Source organism: Nerophis lumbriciformis, linkage group LG01 (assembly GCF_033978685.3).
Source record: "Nerophis lumbriciformis linkage group LG01, RoL_Nlum_v2.1, whole genome shotgun sequence".
Lineage (NCBI taxonomy): Eukaryota > Metazoa > Chordata > Actinopteri > Syngnathiformes > Syngnathidae > Nerophis > Nerophis lumbriciformis.
In genome coordinates, this window is record NC_084548.2 from 10,064,338 (window position 1) to 10,089,841 (window position 25,504).

A 25,504-nucleotide genomic window follows, 5' to 3' on the forward strand; every position below is an offset into this window, starting at 1 on the left:
TCCCCTTTCAGTGTAAAGTGGAGGGATGCCCAGGAAGATAGGATTTAATGTCGTCAGCTCTTCCAGTCATGAGGAAAACTTCAGTGCTAAGCAGCTCATGGTCCATGCACCCACTGTCAGCGGGTGGAGATCCAGCAGGTAAATACATCAATTCACACTCCCATTCACCCTGGTAACGTGCTTTATCAGTATCATGCTTCAAACCCTGCTTAATGTAAAGCAAGATGCAAAATGCTGATCATTTTGACATTATGATTATTTATTGATTTAAAAAAAAAAACTTTTTCAGTAAAAAAAAGGTTCAAGTCGGTCAGAAAAATGTTTATACTTGAAGTAAGCATTTAATTATGTTATTATCTTCGGGCAAATTGATGTCTTTTCTGTTACAGACTAAAACACAGTTAGTAAAGTTATTCTTTGTTGTACAGTAAGTTGATCTATATTTATTTCCATTTTGTTTAAGGATAAAATGTTATGCAGAGGTGTACTTATAACATTTTTATGGATAAATCATACTATTTAAAGTCACATACTTGAGAAGCATTGAATTAGCCTAACATGCATGTTTTTGGGTTCTGCATGATGCTGTGCAAAAGGCAATAAAGAGCTTGCTAAGGTCAGTCTGACAAGTTTTAGAAATAAGTTAATCGCTATGTATTAAAACTTTAAAACAATGTACTCACAATTAGGGATGATGTTTGATAAGAAATGATCGAGTTCGAGCCCATTATCGAATCCTCTTATCGAACCGATTCCTTATCGATTCTCTTTATCGAATCCAGATAGGTTGTTGTATATGGAAAAAAACCCACAATATTTGGTTTAACAAAAGCTCACTTTTATTTTATAAGAAAAAAATAAAATAAAATAAATAAATAAATATTGACTGTTGTTACCCCCCTAAAAAAATAAAATAAAATAAATAGATATTGACTGTTGTTACCCAAAGTATATTAAGTGGGATTTTTCAGAAAAACAAATACATACAGTAGCACAAAAACAACCTGTCTCTGTGATCACTATAGGTCAGACCTGGGCATTCTGCGGCCCGCGGGCCACATCCGGCCCTTTGTACGTCCCTGTCCGGTTGCGTGAGGCCAATCATAAATTACAAAAAACGTATCTTTGTCGAGTGTGCAATACAACGGTGCTGCTTTTGTTTTGAAAAGCGTTATTTTTATTACTTCCGTGTGGATGTATGCTCATGCGCGATTGTGAGTGAATGTGAACGGCGGCAATCACAAATTACAAAATACATTTAAAAAAACATCTATGTCGTGCGTGCAATACAACTGTGCTGCTTTTCTTTTAAAAAGTGTTATTTATGGGCGTATGTCCGTGTGTAACCTGTGAGTGAAGGTGCACAGCGACAAGTGAGACGCTAAAAAGAGAAAAGTTGATGACGAATGGCGTGTTTTCAACAAGACATGGACTGCCAAGTATTTCTTTACAGAAATTAAAGGTAAAGCCGTGTGCTTAATTTGTGGTACACATGTTGCTGTGTTTAAAGAATATAGTGTAACGACCTGCTGAAGTTGATGTTGTGTTCTTCAGTTGCGGAAATGAGGAGTGAGGATAGACGTGCGTGTGGAAGGAACGAGATAAGTTGAGCTTACGCTACAATTGGTGTCAGAAGTCTAACTTTGCGCCCTCAATGAAGACTTCCAGGTATGATGGCAAGGCAAACTGGGAGGCATTTCATCCCACTTCTGACACCAATTGTAGCGTCCAGAAGAAGTGCACACCAAGTCTGACGCTCTTTTTAAACTTTTATTGAGCAACCTATACTAACACAGCTCAACTTATCTCGTTCTTTCCACACGCACGTCTATCCTCACTCCTCATTTCCGCAACAGCAACGCTTCCTCCTTCTTCGCCAATCACCTTACAGGCGTGCTATGTTCACAACAAAGAGGATGCAGGATAAAGTGACAGAAATCTAAATTTTTGCATTGTGTTGTGTAAGAAAGTGTTAAAAATAAAACCATCAAAAGCCATGTGCTTTTGTATAAAGATACGTTAGGTTAAATGAAAATATTATTATTATTATTTATCTTACGGTATATCAAAAATAATTTGAGCAAAATTTAATTGAAATATTGTCGGTGTGGCCCTCCAGCAGTGCTCGGGTTGCTCATGCGGCCCCCGGTAAAAATTAATTGCCCACCCCTGGTATAGGTGTATAAATAATAATATAGTGTTAAATAAAATCAGTCCCTTGGGCAAAAAACTGAAAATAATACAGCTCTCCAAAAAGTGCACTTCTGCTGCTATTGGAACATACTAACTACACACACTATGACACTAAGAACGTCACAGTCATCAATCAACTATTCTGCAGTCCTGGTTGACATAAGAGGTAACCTTATTTTAGCCTAAAGGCTACAAGTGAGCAGATATGGAAATTAACCGGCAACAGTTAACGTTAGTTACTCACCGGCACTATCACTGGAACTGGGGCTGCAGGTTGAAGCAGAGGAAGAGGGGCGAGCTTCGTCATGTCTGTCGCTGCTTCTCCACATGTCGAAGACACGACACGGTTCTCGAACGTTCAGGTTATGTGCGGCCTGAACATGTTTAAACATGTTTGTTGTACTGCTCCCCTCACATGACAGCGAAGCCTGGCAATAATTGCATATTGCCGTTTCCTAGTCGTATTTTTTTGTAAAATGAAGCCATGCCTTGAGGCGTTTTTTCCAGTACATTATTTTTGCTGCTTTCTGTATCTGCCGCCTAATGACTGAGCTACGTCATTTCCTGTGATGTCCCACAGGGTATTTCCTGTGGGACAGGATTCGTTCCCAGGGGTTCGAATAAAGAACCGACTCTTTTTCTTTACTATATTGGCCTCGATAACGGCAACCAGTTCTCAAAAAGGGATTCGAGTCAGTGGAATCGGTTCTTTTCTTATCGAACAACCGGGAGAAGCGGTTTCGAACATCATCCCTACTCACAATTAACACTGAATATATGTAAACGACACCATTGGTTGTCGCTCTAATTCTGACAACGATGTATTTCATAGTTCTGGACCTAAACATGATATCTACAGATTAAATCCCCCCCGAAATAGACACTTTTATCATTTTAAGATTGTTTTTTGATGAGTTTAAGCCCATTTTGGAACGCCCACTTTTAGATCCAAAATGTGGGCGGGCCTGCATCAGCTTGCTGACGTCACCTCCAGAAGACTGGAGGCAATTTCATGATGTGTAGCATGTGTTTTGGTAGCATCTTTATCACAAAATATTTTATTTTCGTGCAGTTTGAAGAAATTAGCAAAATACCTTCAATGTGAGAAAGACTGAGTCAGAACGTGCGAAAAATATTCTGTACATTAGGTGTTGTACAAGTTTTCGTCACTTTTTGCTGCTGTGAAGTCTCCGGGACTTTGCAGTTCCTTTTTGGAGTAGACACACCAGTGGCATGTGTAAAGGAGCTTTTTCGCCTGCATGGATGCGGTGACTTTACGGCTCCTCTTTGGCTTGGAGCAGACAGACCAGTGGCTGCATTATGGAGCTTTATAGTATTCATATCGTAAACACTTAAGTGTAGCTCCGCTTCACGCTCGCAGCAGGTGACGCTAGCTCAGCCGTAGACCCCGGCGCTCCAAAAGCAGAAAAAATTAAGCTAAGCTGCTAGTATTGTATTTTGTGTCCTCTTCTACTGATGTTTAATTGCTGGAATTGTACCTCGAGTTGAGTTGACTCGTGCTTGAAAAAATACTGAAAGAACATAGGTAAATAGATACTTTATTCATCTTCAAGAAAAAAAAAATCACATTTCCAGCAGCTTCACAAAGGTGGAAACACACAGGGGCAAGCAATGTTAAAAAAAAAAAAATTAAAAGTATTAAAAAAAAATCATAACAAACTGAGGTAAAAACTAGTGTTGCAAATTTAATGCTATATAACGCGTTAACTATAATTTTTTTTTTTTTTTTTAATCATTATTCCATAGTGTTGGAAAATGTGTCTGTGTTCACTGGTTACTGTTGAGCCACAATCAGTAAAATAGCGAGCAGGAATAGACCAAGAAAAGGGTAAATGATGGAAATCCCAGGTCCAAACTGCAAAGGCATTGCAAGTCGTTCTCCCGACATGACAAGACCATTTTTCGTCGTGAGCCGTCTTCACTGGAGGAAATGCCTGCTGCGAGCTTCACTTCCATGTTTAGATTACAGTTTTAAGGTTTGGGTTTGAGTTTAATTCGGACATGCATGCATACAGCATGATATATCACAATTTCCAGTTTCTCTATTTCAACAAGTTCGAAAAGGAGTAAGAAGAAGCAGAGCTTATTTAATCCTACCCTTTTTCCTTTACATAGCAGTTGCTAACACTTTTGTTCTTTTCCTGTTCTCAATTTATTCACAATACACTCCATAAGTAATAACATTGCAATAAATAAATCAATAATAATTAGTGAAGCAAGTTATATTCCATATGGTGAGATAAATAAAATTATCTAGAAAATGAATGGATGGATGAAATAAATTCAGAATGTGTATCATGGTTCTTCTTCTTTGTACTTTGTAAACACTTTAAGTATGAAGAATTTCTTGAATTGGATCATATTAGTACATTGTAGTGTTGTCCCGTTACCAATGTTTTGGTACCGGTACCAAAATTATTTCGATACTTTTTGGTACTTTTCTAAATAAAGGGGACCACAAAAATTATTGGCTTTATTGTAACAAAAAATCTTACGGTACATTAAACATAAGTTTCTTATTGCAAGTTTGGCGGGGCGGACCGCTACTTTTCAGAGGCGGTATAGGGTTGTACTTGTATAGCGCTTTTCTACCTTCAAGGTACTCAAAGCGCTTTGACACTACTTCCACATTTACCCATTCACACACACATTCACACACTGATGGCGGGAGCTGCCATGCAAGGCGCTAACCAGCAGCCATCAGGAGCAAGGGTGAAGTGTCTTGCTCAGGACACAACGGACATGACGAGGTTGGTACTAGGTGGGGATTGAACCAGGGACCCTCGGGTTGCGCACGGCCACTCTCCCACTGCGCCATGCCATCCCAAATATAAATGTACCGAATATGATTCATTAATATCGCGGTACAATACTAATACCAGTATACCGTACAACCCTAGTACATTGTTTGATTTCTTTGCTTAATCCATTCCACAATTTAATTCCGCAGGTGCATTGACAACATAAAATGTAGATTGTTACTGGAATTGCTTTAGTAAGATGGTATAAAAGCTCAGCAGAAATGAGAGACAGTAGGCAGGAAGTCACACTTTTTTTATTGCAAAACATTGTCAATACCGGAAAAATATGTCAATACACCTATTCACACACTTCCGGCTTCAAAATAAAAGTGCCACGCTTTACTAACTACCAGACAAGGTATTAAAAACTTAAAAATGATCTGTCTAGAGTACACTTATTAATGATGAAAAATTATATGTATCTGCAATTAATCACATTTATTTTTGAGTTAACTGTGAACAGAATGCGATTAATCACAATTAAACATTTTAATCGTTTGACAGCACTAAAAAAGCAATGACACGCTGACACTAAAGATAAGGAAACACAAGCTATGGTGTCTATATATCATCATATTTTCATTTATTTGTTGCTCATAATGTTAAGTTAAGTTAAAGTACCAATGATTGTCACACACACACCAAGTGTGGTGAAATTTGTCCTCTGCATTTGACCCATCCCTTGTTCACCCCCTGGGAGGTGAGGGGAGCAGTGGGCAGCAGCGGTGGGCGCGCCCGGGAATCATTTTTGGTGATTTAACCCCCAATTCTAACCCTTGATGCTGAGTGCCAAGCAGGGAGGTAATGGCTCCCATTTTTATAGTCTTTGGTATGACACGGCTGGGGTTTGAACTCACAACCTACCGAACTCAGGGCGGACAGTCTAACCACTAGGCCACTGAGTAGGTTTACCATATCAGTTTTGAAGTAATCATGGACCAAGGTGACAAAAACATGCAATTAAGTGATGAAAATAATATTTTTACATGCCTCTATCCACACTGTCTATGCGGGAAAATTGGCTCCAGTTCTTCCCACCTGGAAGGGGCGACATATCGAGTCTGGTGATAGAAAGGGGGCTTTCCAAGTACTAAATCGATATAATGGGAAATGACTGCCAGATTAATTTTCAGGAGCAAAAAATACACAATGGGAACTTGTTAGTGAAATTTTGGTCATTTGGACACTGTGGGTCCTCTAAGCCAGTGGTTCTCAACCTTTTTTCAGTGATGTACCCCCTGTGAACATTTTTTTAATTCAAGTTCCCCCTAATCAGAGCAAAGCATTTTTGGTTGAAAAAAAGAGATAAAGAAGTAAAATACAGCACTATGTCATCAGTTTTTGATTTATTAAATTGTATAACAGTGCAAAATATTGCTCATTTGTAGTGGTCTTTCTTGAACTATTTGGAAAAAAAGATATACCGTACAAATACCATATATTACCAAATAGTAGCCTGTGCGTTTATTTCACAAAATCGATTTTGGAGACAGGCGTTTAAAAGAAGCAGGCGGTTATTTGCACAAGGCTTTTATTTATTTTTGCACCAGGCTGCACCAGGCCATTATTTGGTTACAATGGTTACTGTCCAGTATTTTGTTTTTCGTACAAAAAACTTTAAATGTAAAAGCTATTGTAAACATACAAACAAAAATACAAGAGATCAACATGAGGTAGGCTATCAAAAGACGAGAGATCAACAAGGCCTCAACATGGCACTAGTGCAACAATTGTCAAATAGAATACCAATACTAAAAATAAATAAACTTTTTCAATAAAGCAGCCTACTGGGAAAAATACAATTATGGTACCAAGTACTCAAGTATAAAACCCACCATCAAAACAGAACAATAACACTGTCACTTAAATAAAATAAAGGCTACAGTACTCCAAGTTTTAAATAAAGCAGCATACAAGAAAAATAAAATTATGGTACCAAGTACTCTATAAAACCATCAAAACACTTGTACTGCAGCAAACGCAACCCCAGTAGCATTTTAATCTAAATCATGCAAATAACAGCTCATGGGCGGCTATTTGGAAACAGGCGGTTATTAGGAAGAGGCGGTTAATTCACAAAATGGGGTCAGACCCCGGGCAGCTATTAGGACATGGGCGGTTATTTGCCCAAGGGCGTTTATTTGGTAATATACGGTAACTAAAAACTTGTTGAAAAATAAACAAGTGATTCAATTATGAATAAAGATTTCTACACATAGAAGTAATCATCAACTTAAAGTGCCCTCTTTTGGGATTGTAATAGAGATCCATCTGGATTCATGAACTTAATTCTAAACATTTCTTCACAAAAAAATTAATCTTTAACATCAATATTTATGGAACATGTCCACAAAAAATCTATCTGTCAACACTGAATATTGCATTGTTGCATTTCTTTTCACAGTTCTTTTTGACAGACATTTTAGTGAGGGTCAAACCATCATGGCATGGGGGAAACGCTGGGTTTATGGTAATGAATGGAATAGCCTACTTGATTTGATGTTCAGTTTATGAACTTACATTCATATTTTGTTGAAGTATTCAATAAATATATTTATAAAGGATTTTTTAATTATTGCTATTTTTAGAATATTTAAAAAAAATCTCACGTACCCCCTGGCATACCTTCAAGTACCCCCAGGGGTACGCGTACCCCCATTTGAGAACCACTGCTCTAAGCTAATATAATAAATTATTCTACAGGCATTGCAGCTACCCTCAGCACATCACCCTGCAGTTGGTGGAAAGAAGTCGGGTCAAGAAGCTGCAGCTCCTGGCCCACCATTACCTCATCTCAACCCAGGTAGAGTTCCACATAGGGGACCCTCTACCTGAACCGAGCACCCCAGCGTTCATTGGACAGCTTCGGAGACTCGGGTGAGACTGCAGACAAGAACAGAATCATTGTGGACACATTCTCGTCAGTGTAAAGTGGAATTTGGTGTTTTGATAGCCAAACGGTTAACTTATTTTTACACTGACAAGAGTAAATGTTCCAAACCCAGAAAGGATTCAAAACCAAGAACGTACAACAACCATAAAACAAATGCAATGGCAAAACACTGCAGATAAAACAAAAATGCTACAATCACATAAATGCTGCATTGTCAAAAACAAATGCAAAGGCAAAATGCAGGAAATGTCACAAACCACCAAAACAACTTGCATGAGAGAAAGGCTGTAACTCGGGGGTCGGCAACCCAAAACGTTGAAAGAGCCATATTGGACCAAAAATACAAAAAACAAATCTCTCTGGAGCCGCTAAAAATGAAAAGCCGTATCTAAGTCTTATAATGAAGGCAACACATGATGTAAGTGTCTATATTACCTATAATAGCCTACTATCAAAATGACTATGTGTCACAGGCTGAAGCAAATCTTCATTGACAGAAAGTGAGATAACTCCTGGAAATTACTGGATTTTAATGGCCAAAGGTATAGATATGTGTGTCCAAGTTAAAGGAAACGGCAGGCTGTTTTCTTTTAATAGATTTATTACAATTTTTGGCAAGCTAGGTAACATTTGCTGTGGTCTGGAACAACACGGCACACAAACAATTACCGTATTTTTCGGACTATTAAGTCGCAGTTTTTTTCATAGTTTGGCCGCGGGTGCGACTTATACTCAGGAGCGACTTATGTGTGAAATTATTAACACATTACCGTAAAATATCAAATAATATTATTTAGCTCATTCACGTGAAAGACTAGACGTATAAGATTTCATGGGATTTAGCGATTAGGAGTGACAGATTGTTTGGTAAACGTATAGCATGTTCTATATGTTATAGTTATTTGAATGACTCTTACCATAATATGTTACGTTAACATACCAGTTGGTTATTTATGCCTCATATAACGTACACTTATTCAGCCTGTTGTTCACTATTCTTTATTTATTTTAAATTGCCTTTCAAATGTCTATTCTTGGTGTTGGGTTTTATCAAATAAATTTCCCCAAAAAATGCATATCATACTCCAGTGCGACTTATATGTTTTTTCCCTTCTTTATTATGCATTTTTGGCCGGTGCGACTTATACTCCGAAAAATACGGTATCTGAAATGCAGCCAATATTACATACAGATAATGTGTCATGAGACATGCAAAATTAGTTTATATACAAAGAGGATAAAAGTTAAGGAAATTAAAAGAGCTCAAATATACCTACAAATGAGGCATAATGATGCAATATGTACATACAGCTAGCCTAAATAGCCTGATTAGCACTCCAACAAGTCAATAACACCAACAAAGCGCACCTTTTGTGCATTCGCGCAAAGCATGAAAGTTTTGGGTGGGCAAAATGAGACAAAGAAGGAGTGGAAGATTTTTCATTTAAACAAACTGTTGCGTCACAGTCCACACTATGGTGAGTTCAAGAATCGCCAAAATTAGTAGGACAAAACGATGTTCACCAAATACTCATATTAAACCGTGGGCTTTCTAACAATTGGGAAGGTTTGTGTCATGTTTGTCCTCAAACAAAAAACCTACTAAAACAAAAAAATTATTTCCCCCCCCATCATTTTCCATTTTCAATTCCTTTTTTAAAAATGCTCCAGTGAGCCACTAGGGCAGGGGTCGGCAACCCAAAATGTTGAAAGAGCCTTATTGGACCAAAAATACAAAAACAAATCTGTCTGGAGCCGGAAAAAATTAAAAGCCATATTACATACAGATAGTGTGTCATGAGATATAAATTGAATTAATATGACTTAAAGGAAACTAAATGACCTCAAATATAGCTACAAATGAGGCATAATGATGCAATATGTACATATAGCTAGCCTAAATAGCATGTTAGCATCGATTAGCTCGCAGTCATGCAGTGACCAAATATGTCTGATTAGCACTCCACACAAGTCAATAACATCAACAAAACTCACCTTTGTGGATTCATGCACAACGTTAAAAGTTTGGTGGACAACTTGAGACAGAAAAAGAAGTGGCATAAAACACGTCCTAGAAAGTCGCAGAAAGATATACATGTAAACAAACTAAGGTGAGTTCAAGGACTGCACAAATTAGTAGGACAAAACGGCGCTCGCCAAATACTGGAATCAGTGAAGCATGTTTAATATAAACAGTGTGCTTTATAACAATTAGGGAGGTTTGTGTCATGTTTGTCCTCCTACAGAAACCATATTAAAACAAAAATTATTTTTTTTTCCCCTCAACTTTTTCCATTTTTCCTACATTTTTGAAAAAGCTCCAGAGAGCCACTAGGGCGGCGCTAAAGAGCTGCATGCGGCTCTAGAGCCGCGGGTTGCCGACCCCTGCACTAGGGCGTGCGGCTCGAGAGCCGCGGGTTGCTGACCCCCGCTGTGACTCCTTAAAATGAAGCTGATTTGTTTAGACAGACTTGAGTGATTTTAAAACATGGTAAAATTGTCTTTCTGTTTTTGTGAAACACTTGGCCCTAGAAATCATTTGTAGTATAACACTGTTAAATATCAAGGCTTTAGGGACATATATCCCTCATGTGTGGTGCCTTGTTAACTGGTGTTGTTCTGTCTTGCAGCTTTTCTCTTTGTGTGCTTTTGCAGAATTTTCCCACTGCATGTGTTTGTACTTTAACTAACTTTATGGTGTTTGTGTGTGTTCATAATGAGTGGACGTTGCTGTGCATGTTACTTCAAACATTGCTTGGACAGTTAAAAGAAAGTGTTGACACAGTTGTTTTTTGATACAGATTATTCTCTGTGGGAAAACTTTATTCCAAATTCAAACAAATCCCAGGTCAGTTGTGTGTTGCTTTCAACCTGAGTGATTCCACTGCACTTTCTTTGAACTATTTTCAATTGTACTTTGGTAAGATAGACATTTATGGTTGCTTTGCTTGTCATTTGTGTTCAAATGTATGCAGGGGTGTAGCACCAAAATCTGGGTCCCTATAGACCAGTCTCCTGAAGGGCCCCCCATCCCATCCCATCCCACCCTAAACCCAAACGTTGCCGCGTCATACATACACGCTTTATATGTTTACATGCACGAAAAAGCAAATTAATGCATGGATTTGATTGAAACCTTCTTTTTGAACCACATGTAAAACAAACTAATGAGGTTTTTGACTTTTAAAAGATTGGATTAACATATCTTTAAAGGCCTACTGAAACCCACTACTACCGACCACGCAGTCTGATAGTTTATATATCAATGATGAAATCTTAACATTGCAACACATGCCAATACGGCCAGGTTAACTTATAAAGTGCAATTTTAAATTTCCTGTGAAACTTCCGGTTGAAAACGTCTAGGTATGATAACGTATGCGCGTGACGTCGATGGTTGAAACGGAAGTATTGGGACGCCATTGTATCCAATACAAAAAGCTCAGTTTTCATCGCAAAATTCCACAGTATTCTGGACATCTGTGTTGGTGAATCTTTTGCAATTTGTTTAATGAACAATGGAGACTGCAAAGAAGAAAGCTGTAGATGCGATCGGTGTATTAGCGTCTGGCTACAGCAACACAACCAGGAGGACTTTGACTTGGATAGCAGACGCGCTATCCGACGCTAGCCGCCGACCGCATCGATGATCGGGTGAAGTCCTTCGTCGCTCCGTCGATCGCTGGAACGCAGGTGACCTTCGGTGTTGATGAGCAGATGAGGGTTGGCGTAGGTGGAGAGCTAATGTTTTTATCATAGCTCTGTCGAGGTCCGTAGCTAAGTTAGATTCAATGGCGTCGTTAGCAACAACATTGTTAAGCTTCGCCAGGCTGGAAAGCATTAACCGTGTAGTTACAGGTCCATGGTTTAATAGTATTGTTGATTTTCTGTCTATCCTTCCAGTCAGGGGTTTATTTCTTTTGTTTCTATCTGCTGTTAAGCCCGATGCTATCACGTTGGCTCCGTAGCTAAAGTGCTTCACCGATGTATTGTCGTGGAGATAAAAGTCACTGTGAATGTCCATTTCGCGTTCTCGACTCTCATTTTCAAGAGGATATAGTATCCGAGGTGGTTTGAAATACAAATCCGTGATCCACAATAGAAAAAGGAGAGGATGTGGAATCCAATGAGCCCTTGTACCTAAGTTAGGGTCAGAGCGAAAAAAGATGCGTCCTGCACTGCACTCTAATACTTCACTCTCACGTTCCTCATCCACAAATCTTTCATCCTGGCTCAAATTAATGGGGTAATCATCGCTTTCTCGGTCCCAATCGCTCTCGCTGCTGGTGTAAACAATGGGTAAATGTGAGGAGACTTTCAACTTGTGACGTCACGCTACTTCCGGTACAGGCAAGGCTTTTTTTTATCAGCGACCAAAAGTTGCGAACTTTATCGTCGTTGTTCTATACTAAATCCTTTCAGCAAAAATATGGCAATATCGCGAAATGATCAAGTATGACACATAGAATGGATCTGCTATCCCCGTTTAAATAAAAAAAAAATAATTTCAGTAGGCCTTTAACCTATCTATGTCAGTAATTCTCAAACGGTGGTGGTGGTACGAGGGCTCTATCTTGTGGTACGCCAAAGGGTAACTTAATTAAATATTCAAACACAGTGTTACTGTTTAAGTGTTACAATCTCCAAAACTATTAAATACACTTGTCAAATAAAATATCTGCCTTGTTTTTAATGAATATTCAGGTCTACTATGCAACTGTATTTTAATGTTGGTCGACAAGGTGGTAGTTGAGGGCCAAGATTTTTTCTAAGGTGGAACTTGGTGAAACAAGTTTGAGAAACATTGACATAGATAAACTACTAAATATATACCGTATTTTTCGGACTATAAGTCACAGTTTTTTTCATAATTTGGCCGGGCTCCAGTGCGACTTATATGTTTTTTTCCTTTTTTATTATGCATTTTCGGCTGGTGCGACTTATACTCCGAAAAATACGGTACATATATTTTTTACATTTGTAGTTCACATAAAAATGCCAACAAATTCAAAATAAAGTAGCCGGAATATGATTTTAAATAATCTTATTACCTGTTAAATATGATTTATAAATCGGTAAAATGTCACATTTCCCTTTTATTTCTTAGTGTAAAGTGGAGATTATCTGATTTACGTAGAATTATCACCAGTGGACAATACCAATAATATATAATTATTATTGTGATCACATTATCATTAGTGTTAAATCTCCCCCATCTTTAAAACCAAGTGACTCCCTGTGTTTCTAACTTTAATGGAGGGTCTTTGAACGCACCAGCGTTACTTGCAATGAGATGCAAAAGTGCAAAACTTGCACATAACTTTTTCCTTATGCTGTCACAGATAGGTTACATTTCTTCGATTACCTCGTCCTTGTTCCAAAATGTGGGTGTTGTGTGTGAATGCTTAAAGGTTAGCTTTGATGACCTTTTGACGTCTGTGTCGAGTGAAGTGTTCAAAACTTGGGTTTGACCAATTTGCAGTTTTGTAGGTGTAGTTTGTTAGACGTTCATAATTTGAGTCAAGTAACATTTTTAATGGTTTTTCACAGATGTATTTATTTTATATTAACATTTATGACAGTTTTTTTAAACCACTTACATATTATCAATCTTCAAACTTTACAAAACCCAAGGCTCCTCTGTGCTTGGGGCCCTAATACAACATCCCCACTTACCCCCCTCACTTAATTGTATGTCTGTGTTAAAAATGTTATGTTTGACATCATAATACAATTCAAAACGAATGCTGTCTCCACAGGTACGTGTCTTTGTCGGACAACGAGAAGACAGGCTTCAGAGCCCGGGAGCTGAAGTCAGTCCACGTAGACGCTGTCGGAACCTATCTGAAGATAACCTTCCACCAGAATCATGTCAATCGTCACAATCACTACAATCAGGTACTGTAGTTAATGACAGTCACAGTATGTCGTGGTTCACAGCCTCAGATGATAAAAGATTAGAAAAGTTTAAAAAAAAAAGAGCTGTAATAAAGTGACAGCTTGAGTGTTAATTAAAAATGACATGTTACTCCTTGGTTTCCATGCTGTTTTTCTCCTCATTTGTTTTAAGGTTTCTTTGGTGGCCATTAATGTGCTGGGCGATCCACTGGATGGCAGCACTTTTTACACCATGGTAAGCCCTTTCCTCATCCACTGTTATTGATTACTTACACCTTTGCAGCAGTGGGTGGCGCTGTCGCTTTATTCTCGTTTGCGGTTATGTTGGCAATTTCAAAATAATGCACATATTGACAAAACATTACATTTTGTGCACCCTTCTTTTCCCCCTTCATAAATGTAATTTAAGACAAATTATTAAGTGAATGTTTTATTATTTGAAACATAAATGGGTTATACTTGTATAGCGCTTTTCTATCTTCAAGGTACTCAAAGCGCTTTGACACTATTTCTACATTCACCCATTCACACACACATTTACACACTGATGGCGGGAGCTGCCAGGCAAGGCCCTAACCACGACCCATCAGGAGCAAGGGTGAAGTGTCTTGTTTAAGGACACAACGGAAAGTGACTAAGTTGGTAGAAGGTGGGGATCGAACCAGGAACCCTCAGGTTGCTGGCACGGCCACTCTCCCAACCGCGCCACGTCGCCCCTGCTAGTATTTTCTATGCTAAGTAATTGTCCATTATTTGCATCAACCCTTTACAATAGACTCATTAAAGGGGAACATTATCACAATTTCAGAAGGGTTAAAACCATTAAAAATCAGTTCCCAGTGGCTTATTTTATTTTTCGAAGTTTTTTTCAAAAGTTTACCCATCACGCAATATCCCAAAAAAAAGCTTCAAAGTGCCTGATTTTAACCATCGTTATATACACCCGTCCATTTTCCTGTGACGTCACACTGATGCCAACACAAACAAACATGGCGCATAGAACAGCAAGTTATAGCGACATTAGCTCGGATTCAGACTTGGATTTCAGCGGCTTAAGCGATTCAACAGATTACGCATGTATTGAAACGGATGGTTGTAGTGTGGAGGCAGGTAGCGAAAACGAAATTGAAGAAGAAACTGAAGCTATTGAGCCATATCGGTTTGAACCGTATGCAAGCGAAACCGACGAAAACGACACGACAGCCAGCGACACGGGAGAAAGCGAGGACGAATTTGGCGATCGCCTTCTAACCAACGATTGGTATGTGTTTGTTTGGCATTAAAGGAAACTAACAACTATGAACTAGGTTTACAGCATATGAAATACATTTGGCAACAACATGCACTCTGAGAGTGCAGACAGCCCAGTTTTCATCAATTAATATATTCTGTAGACATACCCTCATCCGCTCTCTTTTCCTGAAAGCTGATCTGTCCAGTCCAGTTGGAAATGCATCTGCTTTGAGTGTCGCAGGATATCCACACATTCTTGCCATCTCTGTCGTAGCATAGCTTTCGTCGGTAAAGTGTGCGGAACAAACGTCCAATTTCTTGCCACTTTTGCATCTTTGGGCCACTGGTGCAACTTGAATCCGTCCCTGTTCGTGTTGTTACATCCTCCGACAACACACCGACGAGGCATGATGTCTCCAAGGTACGGAAAACAGTCGAAAAAAACGGAAAATAACAGAGCTGATTTGACTCGGTGTTTGAGAAAATGGCGGATTGCTTCCCAATGTGTCATCACATTGTGACGTCATCGCTCCGAGAGCGAATAATAGAAAGGCGTTTAATTCGCCAAAATTCACCCATTTAGAGTTCGGAAATCGGTTAAAAAAATATATGGTCTTTTTTCTGCAACATCAAGGTATATATTGACGCTTACATAGGTCTGGTGATAATGTTCCCCTTTAACACGATTCATCAATCATTTATGACAGAGTACTTGTCTTTGCGCAGGTAAAAAACTTTCTTCCCCAAGTACGACCTCAGAAAAACCTTGGCTCTCCAAGTACCACTGTAATGACCAGCAGTAAAATACAGTAGCCCTAAATATTCATTAAAAACAAGGCAGAGGTTTTATTAACAAGTACCGTATTTTTCGGACTATAAGTCGCTCCGGAGTATAAGTCGCACCGGCCGAAAATGCATAACAAAGAAGGAAAAATAACATATATAAGTCGCACTGATAAGTCGCATTTTTTGGGGAAATTTATTTGATAAAACCCAACACCAAGAATAGACATTTAAAAGGCAATTTAAAATAAATAAAGAATAGTGAACAACAGGCTGAATAAGTGTACGTTATATGAGGCATAAATAACCAACTGAGAACGTGCCTGGTATGTTAACGTAACATATTATGGTAAGAGTCATTCAAATAACTATAACATATAGAACATGCTATACGTTTACCAAACAATCTGTCACTCCTAATCGCTAAATCCCATGAAATCTTATACGTCTAGTCTCTTACGTGAATGAGATAAATAATAATATTTGATATTTTACGGTAATGTGTTAATAATTTCACACATAAGTCGCTACTGAGTATAAGTCGCACCCCCGGCCAATCTATGAAAAAACTGCGACTTATAGTCCGAAAAATACGGTATATTTAATATTTTTGGCCACTATAACACTACATACACAGTTTGAAAAGTAACACTGTTTTTCAATATTAATTTACGGTATTCTTTGGCGTTCCACTAGATCAGGGATGTCAAACATGTGAGATGAGTTTGCTAAGTGTAAAATTGTGCTGCATTTTTTGAATAAAATAAACTGCTGTTGTAAATGCATCCACTGGATGTTGCAATAGCAATTCTGTTAGGCAAGCAAATAGTTTATACCGGGGCGAGCAAGTACACCAAGCAAGAAGTACACACAGTAAAGCGGGGCTGCGACTCCTCCCCCTCGACCTAACGTAAAATACACCGGAGTAAAATAAACAATTGGTAACCCCACTTAAAATGCTGCATGAGACACTGCACATTGATATAGTTCTGTAAAAATTATTGTCTTCTGTGCACATTTAAATAAAGTGAACAATGTGTGATTTACTGCAATATTGTCAGTCTTTTAAGTTTTTATTTTTGGTTTGTTGAAATTGTTCACACATCGCACAGCCTTTATTTTTCTATTGATACGCAATAGGGATGTCCCGATCCGATATTTGGATCGGAGCGGCCGCCGATATTTGCCAAAATATGCGTATCGGCAAGGCATGGGAAAATGCCGATCCAGATCCAATTTAAAAAAACACCGGTCCGTGTTTTCCAACGCACCGATTTAAATAATACATTCCACTTTTCTACTGCTCCCTATTTCCGTTCCCCATTTTCCAGCACACCTTCAACACATCCACAGGTCTGTGGATTCTCACGCAGTTGCTTTTAGCTGCTGGCATTGCACTACAGGCTCCTCCCACTCCTTCTTCTGTCTCCTTCTCACAGACAGCAAGCGCAACTTCTTACACACGTCACATACTGTCACGTCATACGTCACATACGTATAAGCCCTCCCCGAGCAGAGAGGTAGCAGCATGGCTAACGTTAGCTGTGATGCTAGCGCAGCCGCTAAGGTGCGCGCCTGCTCAAAGTCCTCTGCGCACGGCAAATCTATGCAACGCACAAAATCAAATAAAAAAATAAGCGCATAACAATTTTCGACACACGGACACGACAGAGAAAACAGTTTTCGTCATCATTGTTCAAATATTGTAACGTCTGTCGAGACACTTATCTCCATTCAGTGCCACACGTCCACACCATCAAAATGCCGAGGCAAACATTTCCAGATCAACACCGTATGAAAAAATTAGTGATTTTTTTTAGTTGTGATTTCCTTCTCTGCATGAAAGTTTAAAAGTAGCATATATTAATGCAGTATGAAGAAGAATGTTTTAATGTAGACATGCAAGCCTTGAAAGAACATTTTGAAAATCAAGACTACATTTCCTGCAAATGGGTGCATTTCTACCCTATATTTTAACTTTAGATTTATTCTCATATCAAACTCTTTTGGCTGTCTTTTTGACACTTACATCCGGCGCCCCCCTCCACACCCTGGATTATAAATAATGTAAATAATTCAATGTGATTATCTTGTGTGATGACTGTATTATGATGATAGTATATATCTGATAGTATATATCTGTATCATGAATCAATTTAAGTGGACCCCGACTTAAGCAAGTTGAAAAATTTATTCGGGTGTTACCATTTAGTGGTCAATTGTACGGAATATGTACTTCACTGTGCAACCTACTAATAAAAGTCTCAATCAATCAATCAAAACACATAGAATCATCATACTGCTGTGATTATATGCATCAAGTGTTCATTCAAGGCTAAGGCAAAATATCAAGATATATACCGGTATCGTGTATCGCAATATGGCCTTAAAATATCGCAATATTAAAAAAAGGCCATATCGCCCAGCCCTAGTTTCAATGATGCCATTTCTGTTTGTCATGTATAATTTTGTCTATTTTGTGTTTATCCTTGAATAAACAGGTCAGTTTCTTGTTACCAACCATTGTGTATTATTCAAACTCCCCTAATTCAGCTGGCTAGTTGTTATCAAGAGTACTAAAACCCTTTTCAACATGATTCTGACAACTAAGTAGGCTAAATAACTTTAAACTTTTAATACATGCTCGGATAGGCCAGTATCGGTCAGTATCGGATCGGAAGTGCAAAAACAATATCGGTATCGGATCGGAAGTGCAAAAACCTGGATCGGGACATCCCTAATACGCAGTGATGCCTCGAAGGCAGGGAGTAACTCTTTGTATGGTTGGTTTGTTGAGTCAGCACAGGATTAATATGTGGAAATGACAAATGAGGTAGCTGATACATAGAAGAGTTTTTATTTATGATTTATTTTGTTTTTTGTTCAATCCCAGATGGGCTGTGACTTAAAGTTGAATGGCTTTGTAGATACACTGAGATGAAGTCCACGTTCATTGTGTTCTTCATGGTGTATTTGAAAAGGCACCAAAGTTTTTCAGAATTGCTATTGCAACATCCAGTGGATGCATTTACAACAGCAGTTGCTTTTATTTAAAAAATGCAGCACAATTTTACACTTAGCAAACTAATCTCACATGTTTGACATCCCTGATCTAGTGGAACGCCAAAGAATACCGTAAATTAATATTGAAAAACAGTGTTACTTTTCAAACTGTGTATGTAGTGTTATAGTGGCCAAAAATATTAAATATACCGTATTTTTCGGACTATAAGTCGTGTTTTTCATAGTTTGGCCGGGGGTGCGACTTATACTCAGGAGCGACTTATGTGTGAAATTATTAACACATTACCGTAAAATATCAAATAATATTATTTAGCTCATTCACGTAAGAGACTAGACGTATAAGATTTCATGGGATTTTGCGATTAGGAGTGACAGATTGTTTGGTAAACGTATAGCATGTTCTATATGTTATAGTTATTTGAATGACTCTTACCATAATATGTTACGTTAACATACCAGGCACGTTCTCAGTTGGTTATTTATGCCTCATATAACGTACACTTATTCACTATTCTTTATTTATTTTAAATTGCCTTTCAAATGTCTATTCTTGGTGTTGGCTTTTACCAAATAAATTTCCCGAAATAATGCGACTTATACTCCAGTGCGACTTATTTGCGTATTTTTTCCTTCTTTATTATGCATTTTCGGCCGATGCGACTTATACTCCGAAAAATACGGTAACTTGAAGTGTTTTGTCAATAGGATTATTTGTGACATGTAGTTTTCAGAATGTGCTTGTTCTATTTTGGGCCGAAGTAAAACAAAGAAAACAATCTGAAGTTGTCGTAGTTGTATTTTTAAGTTATCACGCCATGGTTTTTACCTGTCTAGCCCACGTGGGAATAGATTTTATTCTATGCGGCGCCTTAGCTAAAATGAGTTTGACACCCCTTCACTACATGAAGCCCGCGTACCACAGTTTAAGAATCAATGAGATGATTGCCTGAGGGCCCATTGTCAGGCCACGACCGCCCCGACAAAATATCTGGCCAGGCAATTTTATTTATAGAGCACAGATCGTACACAAGGGAGTTCAAAGTTCTTTACAGAAAAATAAAAGAAGGAAATTATTTTTATACAATTATCAGAAAATGGATGGATGGATAAAAACATCTATCCATCCATTTTCTACTGCTTGTCCCTTTTGGATTCACGGGGGGTGCTGGAGCCTAGCTCAGCAATCATAATTAATTAAAATCAATCTAATGCTGTAGATAAAATGCTTTCAGTTGTCATACACAATTAAATAAGTGTTTTCAGGCTGGATTTGAACAATGGCAATGTTGAAGCCCGCCACATCTTCAGGAAGACGATTCCAGATTTTAGGAGCATAAAACTGTTTCTCAGCTGTAATACACTTTTCTACCACTAGTGGCAGTAATAACACTCACAAGAAGTCTGGAGCTCAATTGATGGATACGTTTTTTTTAAGAGTAAACATTATGACAGAAGTGGTGAAGCTGTATTTGCTTATGCACTCAAATTGCATTGACAGTTTATTTAAGAAACATATATTAGTATTTAGTTAGAATGTATTAATTTTAACACTGCATAATTCTTTGTAAGTTTATTTTCCATCAGTTTTTTGGAGTCCCTTCTTTTGCAGTATGTTTGATTAGTATTTATTCTTGTAATCAGCCTGACCTAAGCCTTGATAATAGTATGTGATAATCTTTCGTGAATATATCATTTGTCAATGTTTATTCTGCTAAACTGTAAGTCGCTTACATATAATTACCGTATTTTTCAGACTATAAGTCGCAGTTTTTTTCATAGTTTGGCCGGGGGTGCGACTTATACTCAGGAGCGACTTATGTGTGAAATTATTAACACATTACCGTAAAATATCAAATAATATTATTTAGCTCATTCACGTAAGAGACTAGACGTATAAGATTTCATGGGATTTAGCGATCAGGAGCGACAGATTGTTTGGTAAACGTATAGCATGTTCTATATGTTATAGTTATTTGAATGACTCTTACCATAATATGTTACGTTAACATACCAGTTGGTTATTTATGCCTCATATAACGTACACTTATTCAGCCTGTTGTTCACTATTCTTTATTTATTTTAAATTGCCTTTCAAATGTCTATTCTTGGTGTTGGGTTTTATCAAATACATTTCCCCAAAAAATGCGACTTATACTCCAGTGCGACTTATATTGTATGTTTTTTTCCTTCTTTATTATGCATTTTCGGCAGGTGCGGCTTATACTCCGGTGCGACTTATACTCCGAAAAATACGGTATTGAACATGATTAAAATCAAGAGTAAGATTACTACTTCAGTACCTCTCTCAGGCTTCTCTACTGGAATAGTTTGGCCCCGAAGTAAAAAAAAAAAAAGGTTCAGAACCCCGAAGTTATAGGCCTAACACACAATTAAGAGTCTTTAATTAACATTTTTCAGTAGTACCTGGAGAGAACCAGTGTAGTATAGCAAGTGGCGTATATATATACTTGACTAATGGATGTGTCAGGTATGAAGTAATGAGATACAAGGGGAAGCTAGGATGCAATCACACTGGAGGCCTTTTAGTGAGTCGGTGTAATCAGATAGGCTTGCAGACAGATAGCTTCTGCGGTGGGGAGAACACCTTTAAAACACACACACGATAAAGACACGGACACACTCCCGCACAGATTCCAGCGAACAAGCAGTGCATTGTTTTTGTCTGATAACCTTATTAAGCACCTCTACCTCAGGGTTCACTCCGCCCAGAGGGGTCAGATGTTTGGGTATGACTTCTTCTGTGCTCTCAAGTTGTGTTTGGATGCTTCAATGGATGCAGACAACCTGTGTTCGTATCAAAAACAAGACAAACGTCATGAATGCATTAAAGTATCTTTCAGTCGAATTGGCAGATATGTGGCCTTTATCAACATTTATTACGTCAAACTGCTGTGTCACCCAATATATGATATAACTACAGTAGATCCCCGCATATTTGCATTTTCAGTATTCACAATCTACATGCATACGCAGATTTATTTTCTCATTGTTGAATTTTTTTTATAGTAACTTGAATAGAAAGTGATAGGATGCTGCTATCTGCTGGGAAAAACAGTGCTATGAATCAAACTATCAATCCAGCAGAGGGTGCTGTCTCACATGTCAATTCGCCCAACATTTTGAAGCTGGACGATGCTTTGACAAGACGTGATGTTGCATTATTGCACTGTTTCTAACTTTCTACAATACTGTATACTGCATGCCTATCATTGTAACTGTCAAATTGAATTTAGAATGCATTTGATAACTATGAGAGAGATATACAGCGTTTTCATTGAGCCCTGTTACAGTGAATATATATGAATATAAATATATACCTGCTTCCTGATATTATTACACAATTTCATATGCACTTGATTATTTTTGTATTTTTTTACCTACTAATTGAGGCATACTCTGCCTTAAAATTATAATTTTAAGTGACAAGCAGATATTTTAGTATTTATCTTTATTTGTACAAAAAAAAGTAATACAGCAGAGGTGTCCAAACTTTTTGCATCGAGGGCCGTATACCGAAAAATGAAAGCATACGTTTACTTTGATACATTTTGTACAAACCCCGTTTCCATATGAGTTGGGAAATTGTGTTAGATGTAAATATAAACGGAATACAATGATTTGCAAATCATTTTCAACCCATATTCAGTTGAATATGCTACAAAGACAACATATTTGATGTTCAAACTCATAAACTTTTTTTTTTTTTGCAAATAATCATTAACTTTAGAATTTGATGCCAGCAACACGTGAAAAAGAAGTTGGGAAAGGTGGCAATAAATACTGATAAAGTTGAGGAATGCTCATCAAACACTTATTTGGAACATCCCACAGGTGAACAGGCAAATTGGGAACAGGTGGGTGCCATGATTGGGTATAAAAGTAGATTCCATGAAATGCTCAGTCATTCACAAACAAGGATGGGGCGAGGGTCACCACTTTGTCAACAAATGTGTGAGCAAATTGTTGAACAGTTTAAGAAAAACCTTTCTCAAGCAGCTATTGCAAGGAATTTAGGGATTTCACCATCTACGGTCCGTAATATCATCAAAGGGTTCAGAGAATCTAGAGAAATCACTGCACGTAAGCACCTAAGCCCGTGACCTTTGATCCCTCAGGCTGTACTGCATCAACAAGCGACATCAGTGTGTAAAGGATATCACCACATGGGCTCAGGAACACTTCAGAAACCCACTGTCAGTAACTACAGTTGGTTGTTACATCTGTAAGTGCAAGTTAAAACTCTCCTATGCAAGGCGAAAACCGTTTATCAACAACACCCAGAAACATTGTCGGTTTCGCTGGGCCTGAGCTCATCTAAGATGGACTGATACAAAGTGGAAAAGTGTTCTGTGGTCTGACGAGTCCACATTTCAAATTGTTTTTGGAAACTGTGGACGTCGTGTCCTCCGGACCAAAGAGGAAAAGAACCATCCGGATTGTTATAGGCACAAAGTGTAAAAGCCAGCATCTGTGAAGGTATGGGGGTGTATTAGTGCCCAAGACATGGGTAACTTACCGTATTTTCCGCACTATAAGGCGCACCGGATTATTAGCCGCACCTTCAATGAATTACATATTTCATAACTTTGTCCACCAATAAGCCGCCCCGGATTATAAGCCGCGCCTACGCTGCGCTAAAGGGAATGTCAAAAAAAACAGTCAGATAGTTCAGTCAAACTTTAATAATATATTGAAAACCAGCGTTCTAACAACTCTGTCCCAAAATGTACGCAAATGTGCAATCACAAACATAGTAAAATTCAAAATGGTGTAGAGCAATAGCAACATAATGTTGCTCGAACGTTAATGTCACAACACACAAAATAAACATAGCGCTCACCTTCTGAAGTTATTCTTCATTCGTAAATCCTTCGAATTCTTCGTCTTCGGTGTCCGAATTGAAAAGTTGCGCAAGCGTGGGTTCCAAAATGGCCGGCTCCGTCTCGTCGAAGTCATCGGAGTCAGTGTCGCTGTTGTTGTCCAGTAGTTCTGTGAATCCTGCCTTCCGGAAAGCTCGGACCACAGTTGTGACCGAAATATCTGCCCAGGCATTTACGATCCACTGGCAAATGTTGGCGTATGTCGTCCGGCGCTGTCTGCCCGTCTTAGTGAAGGTGTGTTCGCCTTCGGAGCTGTGTGAAAAAAGCCACCCGGCCTCTTCGCGTAAACTTCCCTTAACCACTCGCTCATCTTTTCTTCATCCATCCATCCCTTCGAGTTAGCTTTTATGATGACGCCGGCTGGAAAGGTCTCTTTTGGCAAGGTCTTCCTTTTGAATATCACCATGGGTGGAAGTTAGCATGGCAAGCTAGAACCACAGTGAAGGATGACTTCTCATTCCCTGTGGTGCGAATATTCACCGTACGTGCTCCCGTTCCACAGTGCGGTTCACAGGAATATCAGTTGCTGTGAAATACGGTAGTAATCCGTGTGCGGATGGAGAGATTGCGTCTTTTTATGAACCGGATCCTTGTCGCTTAGTAGGAGCCATTTTGTGGTCTTTACAGATGTAAACAGGAAATGAAACGTACGGTGATATCCGCGCGTTTTTTCTTCTTCTTCCGGGGGCGGGTGGTTGCTTACAGTAGAAGAAGAAGCGCTTCCTGTTCTATGGGGGCGGGTGCTTTCCTTGGCGGTTGCTTGCGTAGAAGAAGAAGCGCTTCCTGTTCTACCGGGAAAAAAGATGGCGGCTGTTTACCGAAGTTGCGAGATCGAAACTTTATGAAAATGAATCGTAATAAAGCGCACCGGGTTATAAGGCGCACTGTCAGCTTTAGAGAAAATTTGTGGTTTTTAGGTGCGCCTTATAGTGCGGAAAATACGGTACACATCTGTGAAGGCGCCGTTAATGCTGAAAGGTACATACAGGTTTTGGAGCAACATATGTTGCCATCCAAGCAACGTTACTATGGACGCCCCTGCTTATTTCAGCAAGACAATGCCAAGCCACGTGTTACATCAATGTGGCTTCATAGTAAAAGAGTGCGGGTACTAGACTGGCCTGCCTTCAGTCCAGACCTGTCTCCCATTGAAAATGTGTGGTGCATTATGAAGCCTAAAATACCACAACGGAGACCCCCGGACTGTTGAACAACTTAAGCTGTACATCAAGCAAGAATGGGGAAGAATTCCACCTGAGAAGCTTAAAAAATGTGTCCCCTCAGTTCCCAAACATTTACTGAGTGTTGTTAAAAGGAAAGGCCATGTAACACAGTGGTGAACATGCCTTTTCCCAACTACTTTGGCACATGTTGCAGCCATGAAATTCTAAGTTAATTATTATTTGCAAAAAAAAAATAAAGTTTATGAGTTTGAACATCAAATATGTTGTCTTTGTAGCATATTCAACTGAATATGGGTTGAAAATGATTTGCAAATCATTGTATTCCGTTTATATTTACATCTAACACAATTTCCCAACTCATATGGAAACGGGGTTTGTACATTGAAAATGCTCAAATCCATCCAATGTAATGTAAGCTATTAGGACAAAACACTCACGTCTTAGCTTTGGAGTAAACAGTGACGAAGCAAATTAGTGTTATATTTAATAATATATGTCATTAATAATGAATTAATTTTATTTTTTATAATATACAAAGGGCCAATAAAAAACAGGCTGTGGGACAAAAATGAC

General features: G+C 38.6%; 1 protein-coding gene across 2 annotated transcripts in view; it reads left to right on the top strand.

Annotated features, from left to right (window-relative positions):
* cep104 (centrosomal protein 104) overlaps positions 1-25,504 on the top strand; it is a 96,755-nt gene that overhangs the window by 3,855 nt on the left and 67,396 nt on the right. For both annotated transcript variants that reach the window (XM_061974702.1, XM_061974694.1), the window contains exons 2-5: positions 12-138; positions 7,719-7,892; positions 13,668-13,806; positions 13,979-14,041. In XM_061974702.1, coding sequence (XP_061830686.1) covers positions 26-138; positions 7,719-7,892; positions 13,668-13,806; positions 13,979-14,041 — 489 coding nt within the window. In that variant the 5' untranslated portion in view covers positions 12-25. The remainder of the gene's footprint in view (positions 1-11; positions 139-7,718; positions 7,893-13,667; positions 13,807-13,978; positions 14,042-25,504) is intronic.